The 18,242-nt window shown below is 37.1% G+C and overlaps 1 protein-coding gene across 19 annotated transcripts in view; it reads left to right on the top strand.

Moving 5' to 3' along the window:
- Nucleotides 1–18,242, top strand: part of TRAPPC13 (trafficking protein particle complex subunit 13) — a 54,306-nt gene that overhangs the window by 19,582 nt on the left and 16,482 nt on the right. For 6 of the 19 annotated variants that reach the window (XM_008991995.5, XM_035292281.3, XM_002744907.7 and 3 more), the window contains 4 exons: nt 6,644–6,771; nt 10,858–10,930; nt 12,789–12,833; nt 15,918–15,935. In XM_008991995.5, the coding sequence (XP_008990243.1) occupies nt 6,644–6,771; nt 10,858–10,930; nt 12,789–12,833; nt 15,918–15,935 (264 nt within the window). The remainder of the gene's footprint in view (nt 1–6,643; nt 6,772–10,857; nt 10,931–12,788; nt 12,834–15,917; nt 15,936–18,242) is intronic. The other 13 variants (XM_078365443.1, XM_008991996.5, XM_078365442.1 and 10 more) reach the window with 4 other exon arrangements.

Here is an 18,242-nt window from a genome sequence, read left to right as displayed (position 1 = left end):
TCTGCTCCAGCCTGGACAACAAAGTGGGACTCCATCTCAAAAAAAAAAAAAAAAAAAAAAAAAGGAAGAGATAGGATCTTGGTCTGTTGCCCATGCTGGAGTACAGTGCCATAATCCTAGCTCACTGTAGACTCGAACTTCTGAGTTCAAGTCATCCTCCCTCTTTAGTCTCTTAAGTTGCTGGGACCACAGGTACCTGCCACTGTGCCGAGCTAATTTTTTTTTTCCTTGGTGGTAGAGACGTCTTGCTTTTTTACCCAGGCTGGTTTTGAACTCCTGGCTTCAAGCCATCCTCCTTCCTCAGCCTCCCAAAATGCTGGTATTACAGGTGTTAGCCATCACAACTGGTCCATTTTTTCTTTATTTATGTCTTTTGTATGCAAAATATGGTTGGGTCTTGCTTTGTGAGTCAAATTGAATTTTTTAATAAATAAGTTAAGTCCATTCATATGTATTAATAGATTTGATATGCTTTGTTTTAACTGTGTTGCATTATATTAAAACATTAAGTATATTGTGCTATATTTACTGTGCTTTCTATCTCTCTGTCTTTATTATTTATTTATTTTATGTATTTTTGGATTTAGGAAGGTTTATATTTTTGTCCTAGTTTTTATCTTCATATTTATAATTTTATAACGTCCCAGTGTCCACCTCCCTAGTTCCCTGTTTTTTAACTTACCCTCTTACTGTGCGGTCTTTAGTTTATCTTAATATTCTTTAACTCTCATCTGTTGCTTGCACTGCTTTTCTCTTTCCCTTTCCCATGTTTTTCCATTTTTTATTTACATCTTGGTTGGATGCAGTAGATATCTCAAGTAGATTGTTCAGGAGGATCTTGTGGGTGCAATATTCTCCATGCCCTTGTTCAAAGGAGTTTTTGAATACTCAAAGGACAGTTTGGCTAGATGTAAAATCTTTTGTTTACCTTTTTATCTCCTTATGTGTTTTGAAAATCCTGTTCCTTTATTTGCTCAGCTGTATATGTTGTTTTTGAGTGGATTGAGGTCAGTCTAATTCTCTTGCCTTGTAAGTTATTTCATAATTTTTCCTGGAGGCCTTGGTGATTTTTTTTCTGTATGTTTCAAAATTGGTCTTTGGGTGTAATTTCCCTGATTCCAAGTGGACCCTTTCAATATGTACATTCAGATCTTTTACTTCCAGAAAGTTTTCATGGATTATATTTTTAATATTAGTTGTTATTTTGTTCATCATTTTACAGACTCCAGTTACATGTAAATTGGATCTTCTTTGCCTGCTTTTCTTCAGTGTCCCTAGTAAATTTTCATTTGAATCTGTTTTTCCTTGGGTGCCTTGTAATTTAGTCTTTGTTACCTTTTTCTTCTATTTCTTTCCTGAAGTCAGTCAACTACTATTTAATTTCTTTACTTTTTATAGCTCCAATTTCTTTTTGAGGTATGTAAATCAGCTTGAGTATTATGTCACTTTTTATCTGTTTTACTATCACGGCAGCCATTTTTATCTGTGAATTGTTCAAATTCTCATCTGTATTTTTAATAGTATTTTTCATTTGTTTGTTTGTTTTTTTGAGATGGAGTCTCACTCTGTCGCCCAGGCTGGAGTGCAATGGTGTGATCTTAGCTGACTGCAATCTCTGCCTCCCAGGTTCAAGCAATTCTTCTGCCTCAGCCTCCTGAATCGCTGAGACTACAGGCATGTGCCACCATGCCCAGCTAATGTTTTTGTATTTTTAATAGAGACAGGGTTTCACCATATTGGCCAGGCTGGTCTCAAACTCCTGACCTCGTTATCCGCCTGCCTCAGCCTCTGAAAGTGCTGGGATTATAGGCATTGAGCCACCATGCCCGGCCCTTTTTTATAGTATTTTTTATATAAAGTAAGACTGTTGTTGGCTTTGCATTCTGTGAAATGCAGTTTGGGGTGCTTTGGCTGTGTGAGCAAAGTATATTTTTTACTGGTTGGCTTTTGAGGAGGGTAGTGAAAAAAGAAAGGGTATGTGATCCTCAGTTTTTCTCATTTCTTAGGATTGTAGCATCCTAAATATTTTCCTCTTGCTTGTTTTTTCCCCTCACTGCAGAACTTCTAAGAGGCCTCTCCTGTTTAAACTCTCTTTTTTTCCCACGTTTGCATTATCTTTCCAAAATTGCCCCTTAACAGTCAAACATACTTATATGTCTCTTTCCTGTAGACTGTGCTTTCATCTTCCAGGGATAGACTTTCTCTGTATTTTCACACTTAGGATGGACTTCATCTTTCTGGCAGTGGCTTACATTATTAATTCTGGCACTACTCTCTTCACTTCAGCTCAATTTTTCCTGAACTTCTCTTGTTCTTTGCAAAGGCTCATGACAAGAGAATCTAGTTTTACCTATAGTTTGAAGTTTAGACATTTGCTGCCTTTATTATATTAATGTGCGGCTTTATATCGTTCTATTTATTAATTTTTACTTTTCTGAGAATATCTTGGGAGATTCACAATTATACTTCAGCTACCCAGAATTCTGGCTTCAAAACTTTAATTTTTTACAGTTCTTTTTTTTTTTTTTTTTTTTTTTTTTTGAGACAGAGTTTCGCTCTTGTTACCCAGGCTAGAGTGCAATGGCACGATCTCGGCTCACTGCAACCTCTGCCTCCTGGGTTCAGGCAATTCTCCTGCCTCAGCCTCCTGAGTAGCTGGGATTACAGGCACGCACCACCGTGCCCAGCTAATTTTTTGTATTTTTAGTAGAGACGGGGTTTCACCATGTTGACCAGGATGGTCTCGATCTCTCGTGATCCACCCGCCTCGGCCTCCCAAAGTGCTGGGATTACAGGCTTGAGCCACCGCGCCCGGCCTACAGTTCTTTTAATTTTGGAAAAAATATTGTAGATTTGAACTTTTTAAAATTCTCTTACTGTCATCTTAATATTGTTTTTGAGAATACAAGTGCCACTTTGGGAGGCCAAGGCAGACAGATTACTTGAGGCCCGAAGTTTGAGACCAGCCTGGGCAACGTGGTGAGACCCCATTCTACAGAAAACACGAAAATTAGCCAGGTGCAGTGGCATATTTATGTAGTCCCAGCTACTCAGGAGGCTCAGGTAGGAGGATGATTTGAGCCTGGGAAGCAGAGGTTGCAGTGAGCCGAGATATTGCCACTGAACTGGAGTCTGGGGCAAAAGAGCGAGACCCTATCTCAAAAAAAAAAAAAAAAAAAGGAAATACAAATGCTTGTATAATCTATTACGTTTAACTGGAAACCACTAGTTTTTTTGTTTTTTAATTTTTAAAAATCTCAGCAGTAAGTTTGAAAACTTCAGCATGCTACCAAAATAAGTGTTCTAGAGATAAAAAAAATAGTGTAATTGGTGTGTTATAAATAAAAAATAGTAAATAACTCTTATGGTCTGTATCAGTGGCTCTCAAACTTTAAAAGACCTCAGAATCATCCAGAGGTTTTGTTAAAAACACTGATTGCTGGGCCCTATCCCCAGAGTTTCCTATGCATTTGGTCTGGAATGTTGCTTAAGAATTTGCATTCCTAACATGTTCCCAGTTGCTACTACTGATTGTGTTGGTCTGGGACCCATACTTTGAGAACAACTGGTCTATACTAGCCATTCACACATTTATTCAAAAAAATGTATATGCCAGGCAGAATTCTAGATACTAGAGTAATAGCAGGAAACAAAACAGGTAATGCTTCTCTGTTCTCTTGAAGGTTATTCTAGATGTTTTTAAAGTATTTTTTCTTTAGTCCTAGACATAAACCCATTAACTATACCAAACGTTTTTTCTTTTTGAAGCAGAGTCACACTCTATCACCCAGGCTAGAGTGCAGGGGCGCAATCTCGGCTCAGGGCAACCTCTTTGTGCCTGGTTCAAGCTGTCCTCCTGCCCCGGCCTCCCAAGTAGCTGGGATTACAGGCATGCAGCACCACTCACACCCAGCTAATTTTTGTGTTTTTAGTAGAGACAGGGTTTCACCATGTTGGCCAGGCTGGTCTCAAACTCCTCACCTCAAGTGATGTATCTGCCTCGGCCTCCCAAAGTGCTGGGATTATAGGCATGAGCCACCAAGCCTGGCCAGTTATACCAAAGTCTTGATGTCCTCTGAAAGCATCTTGAGCTTTCACATGTGCAATGTTCTCCTAGCTCTGTTCAACTTACTTAGAATAAGTTTCCTCTAGCCCCTTTCCTTTGCCATTTCAAATACTATGCATCCAAAAACTGCAGTTATGATTAAAATGACACATAAAAAAACATATTCAACAGAAAGCCAATGGGTTCAATTATTTCTTTTTTTCTCTAATATCAAAAATGTTTAAGAATGTATATCTAGGCACAGTGGCTCATGCCTTTAATTCCAGCACTTTGGAAGCCTGAGGCGGTGGATCACTTTAGGCCAGGAGTTCGAGACCAGCCTGGCCAACATGGTGAAACCCTGTCTCTACTAAAAACACAAAAATTAGCCGGGTGTGAGTGGTGCTGCATGCCTATAATCCCAGCTACTGGGGAGGCTGAGGCAGGAGAATTGCTTGAACCCAGTGAGCCAAGATAGTGCCACTGCCCTCCAGCCTGGGTGACAGAGCAAGACTCCATCTCCAAAATATATATATATATATGTTCAGAAATTTTAGGGCTGGGCACAGTGGCTCATGCCTGTAATCCTAGCACTTTGGGAGGCTGAGGCAGGCAGATCACCTGAGGTCAGGAGTTCAAGACCAGCCTGGCCAACATGGTAAAACCTCATTTCTACTAAAAATTAAAAAAATTAGCTGAGTGTGGTGGTGGGCACCTATAATCCCAGCTACAAGAGAATCTCTTGAACCCGGGAGGTGGAGATTGCAGTGAGCCAAGATCATGCCATTGCACTCCAGCCTGGGCAACGAGAGCAAAACTCTATCTCAAAAAAAAAAAAAAAATCTCAGTTTTATTACTTACGAGTTGTATAACCTTGGGAAAGTTGTTACTTTTCTGTGCCTTGGTTTCATTGTCTATGAAGTGGGGATAATACTATTACTTACTTCAGGATATGGGGATTAAATGAATAATAGAACAGGGCCATGTACATAGTAGGTGCCCAATAAATGTGAGCTACTATTGTTTTATAACAGTGTAACAAAAGACGCAGCACTGGCCAGGTGCGGTGGCTCATGCCTGTAATCCCATCAATTTGGGAGGTCGAAGCAGGTGGCTCACAAGGTCATTGAGGCCATTCTGGCCAACTCGGTGAAATCTGTCTCTATTAAAAATACAAAAATTAGCTGGACGTAGTGATGCGTGTTTGTAGTCCCAGCTATTCGATAAGTTGAGGCAGGAGAATCACTTGAACCAGGGAGGCAGAGGTTGCAGTGAGCAGAGATCACACACTCCAGCCTGGTGACAGAGCGAGACTCCATCTCAAAACAAACAAACAAACAAAAAGACACAGCACTAATAAATATCCCATTTCAAAGTGACTAGCATAAGTACATTGGATTAGAATTAACTGCAAAACTGTTTTTTTGAAGAAACAAAAACTTTAAAAATCGTAGCTCTCATGTAAAAACCTCCATTAATGCCCATGACCTAATGTGATATTTGCTTTCCCTCAATTTTTTTTTTGTCCCTGAAGTTTTATCATAAATTCATTCATTCATTCATTCATTATCCAACAAATACTGATTAATTGCCTACAATGTGCCAGACACCATGCTATAGTGGTGAGCAAGAGAAGACAAGAGGTTCCTGCCTCCATAGACTTTTCTAGTAGGGGAGACAGAAAGAAACAGGTAAACAAAATAATAAATAAGGTAATTATAGATTGTGATAAATGTTACAAAGGATGCAAAAGGTGAATATGATAGAAAGCAACTGAGGTAAAGGAGACTAGTTTTAAGACAAAGTGATAAATGTTCAAAGGGAAAAAAAAGAATATTATGGAACATCATTGGGTGGAGGGAAAGTGCTACTTTAGACGAGGTAGTGGTGACTTAGTAGACTTCTTAGTTGGTGACTTTAATGTCATTTTCTAGTTCTCTTATAAATTAATTGGTCTCTGACATCTAATTTTGTTTTGGACAATTACTTATCTTTTAGTGTTATATTCTAGCACATACATGTATATCTATTTCAGTGAAATCCATCTGAATATATATTTTAAAACCATGTGTTCATATTTATGCCTCAAACTCCAGTCCAACACCAAAGGCTTCATCGTAGCTTCCCCCCTTTCCTTATTTGTACCTTTTTCTTTCTCTGAAGGTAAGAAATACTGAAAAAACACATGTGTAGTAGCTACAGTACATTTGTACTTAGCCATCTTTTTATCTTTAGCCATAGATTACAGTCAAGGTTTTGTTTTCCAAACTTAGGTTAATTCTGTTTTTCCCCTTCCCTCTGCCCTAGCATGATTGTGTTCTTCATTTGTAATACAGTTAGGTTCATTTGTTACTGTTTGTATTCCATTTTGGATTCTCCCTAATTCCTGCTTGATTTTATTTATTTTTGGGGGGTGTGTGCCATTGCTATGGTTCTAAGCATCAGACCTGTACAGAAAGGCTAACACAGAAAAGTGTTCTCCCTCTTTCATCCCTCTTTCCTTATTCTTATTCCCCTATTCTTTCTACTCATAGTCATCCATACCCTGTAGGTAACCAGTCTCATTTGGACTTTTTTTTTTTTTAACTTTCTTTCAAGGCTGATCTTCAGACAAGTTCTCAGCGTTTAAACCTTTCAGCCTCCAATGCTGCAGTGGCTGAACTTAAACCAGATTGTTGTATTGACGATGTCATACATCATGAAGTTAAGGAAATTGGAACACACATGTAAGGATTAATTTTACTAGTTCTCAAAGGATTTTACTTATATACGCCTTTATTTGAAACCTTTTCTTTCTTTTTATTCACTGTAAAGCCTAGGAACCTACTTCAAAAGGAATTTTATGTTCCATGTTTACATGTTTACCAGAAATAAACTTTGAACCAAATGTTTGTTTTGTAGGGAAAAAAATCCAATTTTTTTTTTTTTTTATTTTGGGACAGAGTCTTGCTCTGTCGTCAGGAGCCAGGCTGGAGTGCAGTGGCGCAATCTCAGCTCACTGCGATCTCTGCTTCCTGGGTTCAAGCAGTTCTCCTGCCTCAGCCTCCCGAGTAGCTGGGACTACAGGCGCGCGCCACCACGCCCAGCTAATTTTTGTATTTTTTTAGTAGAGACGGGGTTTCACCATGTTGGTCAGGATGGTCTCCATCTCTTAACCTTGTGATCTGCCCGCCTCGGCCTCCCAAAGTGCTGGGATTAAAAAATCCAATTTATCATCATTTATCTCTAGTTTTATTTTTTACATCTATAATCTAAAAAATGAAAAGTTGTGCAAAATGTTTAAAACCCAAGTAGCCATCTGAAAGTGTATTGTGTTTTGAAGTGCTAGTAACTGATGTTCATAGTGTTTCTTTTTAAATTCAGTTTTTCAGTTTTGTATTTAACTGGATATATACACTCTAACTCAGAAATATAGGCCCAAGATAAGGCACACTGTGGAAAAAAAAAATCAAATCCTGTATTCCTGCCCTGTGTATGTATTTGAATCTGAATGCTCTATTTTTCTTTCAGTCTGAGAGGCAGTATGAAAATTTTACCCATCTGAAGTAATTTTAGACTTCTTCATTTCCTCTAGAAACCCTACATCCAATCAATTCACAATATCCTATTAATTCCCTGAATATGTCTCATTTATCTGTTCTTCATCTCTACCAGTTTTACTTCTCTTTGTGCCCATTAAAGTTTATAATATTAGCTATTTTTAATCAGTTAATTTTGGTGACAAGCTCTGTTGTAGCTTTTCTTCACGTATATTCTTTGAGGTATGAGCTTTGGAATCAGACTTCTCAGAGTTAAAATTTCAGCTTTATCAGCTATGTGATCTTGTATAAGTCACTTAATTCTTCAATGATCTCCCATTGCCCTTAGGAAATTCTGAGTTTGCAAAGGTTTTACAAAGCTCTCTGCAACTTAATTCTTACCAACCACAGTAATTCTTACCATCACCACCCTTCTCTCCCTCTCCACCCTGCAGTCATACTGGACTTGTTTTATCTCCAGACTCCATGGATTGAAATGCTTTCTTCCCTTACAAAGGAGTAGCTATGGCATTTTGTTTAGTTTACTTCTACTTCTCTTTCATATCTGACATTCAGCACTACTTCCTTAAGAAGCTTTCTTCACCTCCTAGACTAGATAGCACCCATCATTTATCATTTTTAAAAATGTTTTGTACTTATAATTACTTATTGGGTGCCTACCTTTCCCATTAAAGTATGAGATCCATGAAGTCTGCTATAGTCCAAGGATCTAACAGAGACCAGAGGTCAGTATTTATTGAAATGATAACAAATGTGTAAAATCTCCATTTTACAGAAAATGAGACTTGCACAATTAAGCAGCAAGTTTAGAAGACATAGAACTCAAATCTAAACCTAGTTTCAGATCGTATACCTTGCCATGCTATTCTTACTGTGAGCACTTTGAAGGCGGGTATTGTGCTTTGATCAGTCCTCTTCCTAGCCCCTGCCTTAGTACTAAGCAGCTCAAGTATAAAGGAGAAATTAAATTACCTGCTAATATTATCACCTCATATAACCAACCACTAATAAAATATTAATATATTTATCTCCAGTCTTTCTGCATACATATATGAAATAAATGTGTATAAATTAATATTTTACCAACTTTGGCCATATTGCTCATACTTTTATCCTTTTAAATACACTATGAGGAGATTGAGACCATCCTGGCTAACACAATGAAACCCTGTCTCTACTAAAAATACAAAAGAAAAAGAAGAGTGGTGGCAAGTGCCTGTAGTCCAGCTACTCAGGAGGCTGAGGCAGGAGAATCACTTGAACCTGGGAGGCGGAGGCTGCAGTAAGCCGAGATCTCGCCACTGCACTCCAGCCTGGCTACAGAGCTTGACTCCATCTCAAACAGCAACAACAAAAAATTACACTGGTAACATTTTCCCACACATCAGGCAGTGTTTTTTGAAAACAGTTTTGGGGCCAGCTGTGGTGGTTCACGCATGTAATCCCCAATTCTTTGGGAGGCAAAGGTGGGCAGAACCCTTGAGCTCGGGAGTTTAAGACCAGCCTGGGAAACATGACAAAACCCCATCTCTACAAAAAATACAAAAAGTAGCTGGACATGAGCATGCCTGTATTCTCAACTAGTTGGGAGGCCGAAGTGGGAGAATCACTTGAGCCCAGGAGGTCAAGGCTGCAGTGATCCATGATTGTGCCACTGCTCTCCAGCCTGGGTGACACAGTGGGACCCTGCCTCAAAAAAACAACAAAAAAAAAAAACAGACATGGTGGCTCATGCCTATAATCCCAGCACTTTGTGAGGCCAAGGAGGGTGGCTCATGAGGTCAGGAGTTCAAGACCAGCCTGGCTAACATGGTGAAACCCTGTCTCTATTGAAAGTACAAAAATTAGCTGGGCATGGTGGTGTGCACCTATAATCCCAGCTACTCGGGAGGCTGAGGCAGGAGAATTGCTTGAACCAGGACCCGGGAAGCAGAGGTTGCAGTGAGCCAAGATCACGCTATTGCACTATTGCATTCCAGCCTGGACTACAGAGTGAGATTCTGTCTCAAAAAAAAAGGAAAGAAAGTTTTTTACATGATGCCATCTAACACAGTTGTACGGTGCTTTTTGTTTTTCCTAATGTTGGATGCTTATTTTCAGTTTTTCACTGTTAAAAATAACATGGAGATGAACACCTTAATGTTTCCTTATGTGGGATATTTGAAGTGTTTTTACTGTGAGAACATATAAGCATTTTGCAAATTTCCTGCCACCACTAGCAGTGTGGTAAGACAGTTTCTCTAAACCCTCAGCAACTCTGATATCACTTAAAAAGAATTTTTGCCAAATCTTGATAAACAGAAAAATATCACCTCATTATTTTTATGTGTTTCTCTGACTACTTGTGAGGCTGAACATTTTCACATTTTTGTTAGCCAGTTTTGGTACTGTGATTTAATTGTGTATTCCTTGTCTCATGTTTTGAGTGATATATTGATGTTTTGCTTTTTAACTTACAGGAACCCTTTGTCATATTAAATATTAAAATGTAACCACTTTCTCATATTATTACAAGTGTTTTATCCTAGTTTGTTTCTACTTTGTAATTGTTTTAGTGTTTTTGATTCCATTTAAACTTTTTAACATAACAGTATTTCCCACTGCATTTATGTTAAGAAATCTATCCTGAATTTTTTTTTTTTTTTTTTGAGACAGAGTTTTGCTCTTGTTGCCCAAGCTGGGGTGCAGTGCATGATCTGGGCTCACTGTAACTTGTGCCTTCCGGGTTCAAGTGATTGTCCTGCCTTAGCCTCTCGAGTAACTGGAATTTCAGGTGCCTGCCATCACACCTGGCTAATTTTTGTAATTTTAGTAGAGATGGGGTTTTACCATGTTGGCCAGGCTGGTCTTGAACTCCTGACCTCGAGTGATCCGCCCGCCTCAGCCTCCCAAAGTGCTGGGATTACAGGCATGAGCGATGCCCAGCTGGAAGTTTTTTCATCCATATTTTTCTTCTAGTTTATATGAACTTGTGTTATACATTCAAATATTTGATTATTCTGAGAATTATTTTGGAATATATTTCACCTTTCAGATGAAGTTAGGAAGTTTCTGATTTTCTCCTCCAAAAATGTTATTATCTCATTTTACTAACCAGAGCTTTCTTCTTCATGTAGTTATGTCCATATATCTACTTTTACTTTTTCCCGTGCTCTAATCTCTCATATCCATACCATAGATATGTGTTTTCCAAATTTGTTAGAATTGAGGTGTGTTTGATTGCTATTAAAATAAAAAATGATTCAGAATCATTAAGACATCTTTTTGTTTCAGCTTGGTGTGTGCTGTGAGTTATACAACTCAGGCTGGAGAAAAAATGTATTTTAGAAAATTCTTCAAATTTCAGGTATCAAATATAACAATGGTAAATAGTTTTTATGTGCATTTTTCCCCAGGTAACATACAATTATTCCTGTTTATCTGCAGGGAAAACAAATAGCTCAATATTTTTGAATTTGTCACATGACTAGCAGTCTAAACTCAGACTAAATTAAGGTAAATAAAAGCAGAGACGTTATCATTGCCAATATAATATTTTTGTAATGAAACTTGAAGATGTTTATTCACAAAAAAAGAAAAAAAATAGCCGAGTCTGGCACTGTGGTTCTCACCTATAATACCAGCGCTTTGGAAAGCAAACAGAGGAGGATCACTTGAGGTCAGTTCAAGATCAGCCCAGGCAGCATGACCTAGGACTGCAGGTGGCACAAGCCTGTAATCCTAGCTACTTGGGAGGCTAAGGCAGAAGGATCGCTTGAGCTCAGGAGTTTAAGGCTTCAGTGAGCTGTGATCATGCCACTGCACTTCAGCTTCGTCAGCAGAGCAAAACTGTCTCTAAAAAGTAAATAGCTTGTTTTTATGGCCTGACAAAACACACAGTGGTATAAAATGAATGAAAAGTCCACATAAAATGAGGATTAATAATACCACATTGAGAGACTACCGACTTGGAGTGAATAGACTGAGTTTCCTTCAAGTACCAGGAATCACTGGAACTTTGAGTTTTGTTATTAATACACAATTTTCAGCATCTATCAAAAATAGTTAAAAACCACTGGTTTAATGCATTTAAGTGTGGAGGTGAGGAAATGTGAATACCACATGTCTATTATAAATATAGATCTAAATATGATGCTGTATGTGTTTTTTTATTCCTCTGTAAATAGAAGAAAAAGTACTATTAATAGGAAAAAATTTTTTTGTTGTTGTTGAATCATCACTCATTTGCATCCCTTTTGAAAGAAAATAAAAAGTAGGCCTGGTGCAATGGCTCACACCTGTAATCCCAGCACTTTGGAAGGCCGAGGTGGGCAGATCACCTGAGATCATGAGATTGAGACCAAAAAATGATTTTTTTTTTTTTTGGAGACGGGGGACAGAGCTTTGCTCTTGTTGCCTAGGCTGGAGTGCAATGGCACGATCTCAGTTCACCACAACCTCTGCCTCCCAGGTTCAAGCGATTTACCTGCCTCAGCCTCCCGAGTAGCTGGGATTACATGTGCCTGCAGCCATGGCCAGCTACTTTTTCTATTTTTGGTAGAGACGGGGTTTCACCATATTGGCCAGGCTGGTTTGGAACTCTTGATCTCAGATTATTCGCCCACCTCAGGCTCCCAAAGTGCTGGGGTTACAGGCATGAGCCATAGTGCCCAGCTCAATTGCTTTTTTTTTTTTTAGACAGAGTTTCGCTCTTGTTACCCAGGCTGGAGTGCAATGGCGCGATCTCGGCTCCCCACAACCTCCGCCTCCTGGGTCAGGCAATTCTCCTGTCTCAAGAGATCAAGACCATCCTGGTCAAAATGGTGAAACCCCGTCTCTACTAAAGATACAAAAAAATTAGCTGGGCATGGTGGCGCGTGCCTGTAATCCCAGCTGCTCAATTGCTTTTTTTTGCAGTTTTTGTGAATATACATATAGAAAAATACACGAAATATATATGTTTGGTTTAACAAAATATTATTTTGTTAGCAAAAACCCATGTAATGTAACTGTCACCCAATCAAGAAAAAATAGTGGTAGCCTTTCAAAAAATGCATTTGGAATTTTTTTTTTTTTTGCAAGATTATTGCATACCTATTAGAAAAGTCTTTTAACAATTAAAATTGGAAAATGGCTTTGACAAATTTAAGCTATGTGATTTTAAAAAATAAAAATAAATGGTCACATGATAACAATCTCCTGATTGATATGCTTTATTTAACCAGGTTCTCAAACCATTGGATGTGAAAACCAAATTTTACAATGCAGAGGTAAGTGTTGAGTGGTTAATGGGATTTCATATTAAACATTAAGATCTTATTTGACTAAAAATCTCTTATATACAATTCTAATACTGAAGCAAATTGCCAATGTGACTGTAAATTATTTGAAAAAAAATCATAGATTTCAGTTAAAAGTGAATAATTGTATTATAGGTCCATAATCTTTTTGAACTTACATGGAATCAATGTGTCTTGATTTTTTTATTCTCATTAATTTTATAAGGCTTTCATCTCCTTTCATTAAATGATTGCCCTCTAATTCCATTTAATGGTGGTGGTTACACTAGCAATCTGTTGAATATTTACATATGGTTTTGGATATTACAAAAATTGAATTAGTAGATTTAACCCTGCAAAATAGATTTAACATTCACATTGAAAAATATTGACAAGTGAAGCTCAGCACATTAAATTATTTCCAGGGAAGTCAGTGTGCCAGCCAGAGTTAGGTTTCTGAGTTTGGTGTAATGGCTTTAAAAGTTCCTTGGGAAAAACAAGTTTGGCAAAAATAAAAGTAACTTTTATAATAGAAGATACTCTATCTTTTACCATAAGAGAAAGAGATTAAATAGAACTTGCCATAGGATAAAGGATTCATTGCTTGGAATTTTTTTCTAAAATTCTGTTTTATCTTGGCTTCTAGAGCTGCAGAAAAATCAGATCTCTTGATAGCCCGTTATCCTTCAAAATCATGTGTTTCATACCACAGTGATAAATTCAAAGATACCCAAATACAGTATTTTGAAATAAAGATTATATCTCTACTACTGTAAAACCAGGTGATTATCAGACATTTTCAATCACATGGCAAATTTGATACTTATTTTTACCATCTACAAACTAAATTTTTACTCAGTAAAGTTTGTACTATAACTAAGATTTCTTCAGATGCCAATGTTAAGGAACCTAACCTGCAGCAAAGACCTGTTAGGATAAAAGAAAAAATGCATATAATAACAAAACTACCTAGAGTGCAGTATAGTGAGAATGATATGAAAAGATGTGATACAAGAGCTCAGGGGAATGAGATCTTGGAATAGTTTAAAGAAGGTTTGTGGAAGAGAAGGAAAACTAGATTGGAGTCTGAAAGGAATGCATGTTGGAAACAGATAAGTGTCAAAGCAGTGAAGGCATTCAAGCAGGTTTACAAATGGACATGGAATATCAAGTACATAGGAAAGAGCATAGATATTTGATGAGAGGGAAGAGCATCATCAAGAAGATTACTAGATGTTTACAAAGTTGACATTTCTTTTGTGGGGGATAGGTGAGTTGGAGTAGTATGTATTTATTCTTTCTTTTTTTGTTATTCATGGCATACTGTTGATTAATTACAGTCAGCATGGTGAAATTTAAATAGTCTAACTTATCATTTTTCTGGAAAAGATTTCATTTATAGTATGAGGGAAAAATGTTAACTATTCTGTTAGAAAATTAATTTCTAAAAAGGGCAATACGTGGGGTTTTTTTTTCTATAATTGATCCTAACAGTCATATATTAAGCTATTTTAGGTTTTCTTCATTAAAAATATGGTAGTACACTAAGATACCTGAGAGGTAGTTTTATATAATCAATCTTCAGAGTGATTTGTGAATAATTTTTTTAGTTGCTAGTTTTCTATAAACATTTATAGAAGTGACATGCTCACCATAAAGAAATAAGAATTCACAATTCCATCCCACCAATTGATTTTTCATTAATACATACTCTTTTGCAGTCTTTATTTGCTTATATATAATATTCTGTTTTTATAATCATGACAATTTTGTTTGTTTCCTTTGTCGGTTAACATTATATGTTGACATAATCTTTAAACCTTGCTAACAAACTTCAACCAAAATAATTTCAGTAAAATTCTGAATTTTTGAAAATATATCTCACTTTAAAAATCAGGAGTGAACAAATAGCATTTTGGGTCTAAGATACTTGATATTACCTATTAGACAAACAAGTATTGTTCAACCACTAGCATGAGGTAGATTATGTTGACCCCAACCAGGAATTTCAGGTAGATTGTAAGAGTTAATAAACCACAGCAATATCAGTAGGGATGCTTATTGTTCTGTGCTGTAGTCCTTTTACAGGTAAAATTATTCACCCCACGTCTGTCTCAAACATATTTTTGATACATTTTCTAATAATGCTATATGTGAATCACCTAAAGGAAAACAAGTTCATGAAAAACTTTGTTATAGTCTTCTAAGATAGAAAAGCCCTGCAAGAAAATTGATGAGATTAGAGGCTACGATTCAAATATTTGGTCACCTGCTGGGTACGGAGACCCATGGCAGGTACTGAAGAGAAATATAAACAAAACATCTTCCTAATCCTTAAAGGACCTGCAGCCCATGAGGAGATTGACATGGCATAACTATAATGCAAGCCCCTCCCACACATATACCTCAAATCATGAAGTAACATATTCTGGGTACCTAGAGAAATGAAAAATGATTTCCAGCTATGCATTCGATGAAGGTGATGTTTGAGATTGCTCTCAATAAACAGCTAAGGAAATATATATGGGGGAAAAAAGGCTAACTATGAAATCTAAGAAGAGAACAAATTCTCAATTTATTGAAATGGTTCAGCCCTGTATTCCCTGAAGTAATCAATGGAACTCTAATTGCCTAAAACAGTCCTTTAAAAAAGGATCCTATTATTATATAAATTTAAGAGAAGGTATACAGTTTATACTCTGAATGTGGAGGATAGTATATATTCATCCTAAATTATCTATGAAGAATTACAGTGTTGGTAAAGAATTATAGAATTAGAAAGTCATGGGGTATACCTCTCTGCCCCAAAATGTGCCCTTAATAGTTTGCTACTGTTTTGAGTATTCAGCCTTAGTGTTCATCTCCATTTCATTGTCATTTAACCTTAGCAGTTTTACCTTTTTAGAAAAATGGTTTGTCATATTTCTTTATGTTGCTTCCTGTTTACTTTCTTATTTACTAATGCTGTCTTGTTTAGTAAATTTTAAAGATGCAGAAATGCATTTTAAAGTAATTCTTTTTTCTTTAACATTTAACTCCGATTTTTCTAATTATTCTTTTTTATTTTTCCATTAGAGTGACCTCAGTTCTGTGGTAATTTGATTTTTTATTATAAACTTTTATACTTTTCTTACTCACTACTTTTTGACTCTGCCTAATTAATCTCTCTTTACAAAACATAGTGGAAAAACAGTTAGTTGTGAATACCACCTGTGTGACTTCAGAAAGATTATACATAACTTTATGTACTTTTTATATTGTCTCAATTTTCTTATTCTGTGGAGGAAAATTAACTCAAAAGTTAAATTGTCATATTGAAACAATTCTCATTTTCAGTGTTTTCTTCTTTAGATTTTTTTAAAAGAGGTATGTTAACCTTGCGTAAAATGGTCTTGTGATTTTCATCATCTTACTGTAAAATACCCAACTATCATAGCTTTCAGTTCTTTGAGTAGACTATATAATCAGAGTTCATTTTCAGATGCACAGTGGTTTTAGTTTTAAGTCTGGGTCAGGTAACAACAGCTGCTTGACAAAATTAAACAGTGGAAAAGCAAATTTTCCCAAAATTTGCTAAAGCAAAGTCAGCTAAAATTTTATTTTCCCAAAGTTATATTTACAATAAGCAGCATTTGCTTATATCGCATTACGTGTGTAATAACATCAACTGCCTTAGTACTGAATTCTTAATTTATAAAGTATCAAATTGCTTTATACTAACTGTTCAAACTAACTTGATTTTCCATTATGCTGCTTGTTTTTCTTTCGTTTTATCTAAGCTCTTCCTAAATTTACGCAGAAAATTGCATTTTTTATTAAAATTGAAATGTGGGTCTGTGGTTATGTTTTTAAAAGCAATGGATTGATGGGATATATGTTGTTTTTTTAGAACAAGTAACCAAAAAATGCCATTAAGTGGTACTTTTTTTAAACTAATAAAACTATTTCTATTTTCATTTGAACACATGTGCCAAGACTAAAGTATCTGTTTTGTTTTAGATAATAATACATTATAACTTCATCACATTATATTTTTGCTAATTATTTTCATTTTCCTGGTGTTAATGTTTAAAAAGCTCAGCCAGGCACTGTGGCTCATGCCTGTAATCCCAGCATTTTGGGAGGCTGAGGCAGGTAGATCACAAGGTCAGGAGTTTGAGACCAGCGTGGCCAACATGGTAAAACCCCATCTCTACAAAAAAAATACAGAAATTAGCCAGCGTGGTGGTGCTTGCCTGTAATCCCAGCTACTTAGGAGGCTGACACAGGAGAATCACTTGAACTCAGGAGGCAGATATTGCAGTGAGCCAAAATCATGCTACTGTACTCCAGCCTGGGCAACAGAGTGAGACTTCATCTTAAATAAATAAATAAATAAAAATACAAAAATTAGGCAGGTGTAGTGGTACACGCCTGTAGTCCCAGCTACAGGGGAGGCTGAGGCAGGAGAATCGCTTCAACCTGGGAGGCAGAGGTTGTAGTGAGCCGAGATCGTGCCACTACACTCTAGCCTGGGCAACAGAGCAAGACTCAGTTTTGCGGGGGGGGGGGAAAAAACGCTCATAGGCCGGGCACGGTGGCTCTCGCCTGTAATCCCAGCACTTTGGGAGGCCGAGATGGGTGGATCAGTTGAGGTCAGGAATTCTATACCAGCCTGGCCAACATGGTGAGATTCCATCTCTACTAAAAATATAAAAATTAGCTCAATATGATGTGCACCTGTAATCCCAGCTACTCGGGAGGCTGAGGCAAGAGAATCCCTTGAACCCGGGAGGCAGATGTTGCAGTGAGCTGAGGCCACCCAGCCACCACGCTCCAGCCTGGGTGACAGAGTGAGATTCTGTCTCAAAAAAGTAAAAACAAAAAGCTCTTAAGTGCCAGATTTTTTTGGTCATACTTGATTTTATGTTGTTTATGTGTAGTGAACATATTACTATGAAACTTTTGAAAAAAAATTCTTGAACACCCTTAGTATATCATTTTTTATGTAGGTTTGTTTCAAAGATAAATCAAGTTAGTTATCCTTCAATTACATAAAGCAGTAACCAAATGGCATAAAATAAAGACTTTTTGGCATAATTATGGGAATTAATTTATATAAAGTTAAGTATTTAAATTACCTACTGACAAATATTGCTGAAGAGCATCAGCTTTAAAATCTGTCACTGAGGCTCCAAATTACCTTTTGCCTGATTTAAAGCACTAAGATAGTGAGATATAATTCACATATACTTTTTTTAGCCCTCAATATACACTTGGCCGGGCACGGTGGCTCACGCCTGTAATCCCAGCACTTTGGGAGGCCGAGGCAGGCAGATCATGAGGTCAAGAGATCAAGACACACCATTTCTACTAAAAATAGAAAAATTGGCTGGGCATGGTAGTGCATGCCTGTAGTCC

The sequence above is a fragment of the Callithrix jacchus genome, chromosome 2 (genome assembly GCF_049354715.1).
Source record: "Callithrix jacchus isolate 240 chromosome 2, calJac240_pri, whole genome shotgun sequence".
Lineage (NCBI taxonomy): Eukaryota > Metazoa > Chordata > Mammalia > Primates > Cebidae > Callithrix > Callithrix jacchus.
The sequence above is the reverse complement of the archived record's forward strand: the minus strand, read 5'-3'. Positions and strand labels throughout refer to the sequence as shown.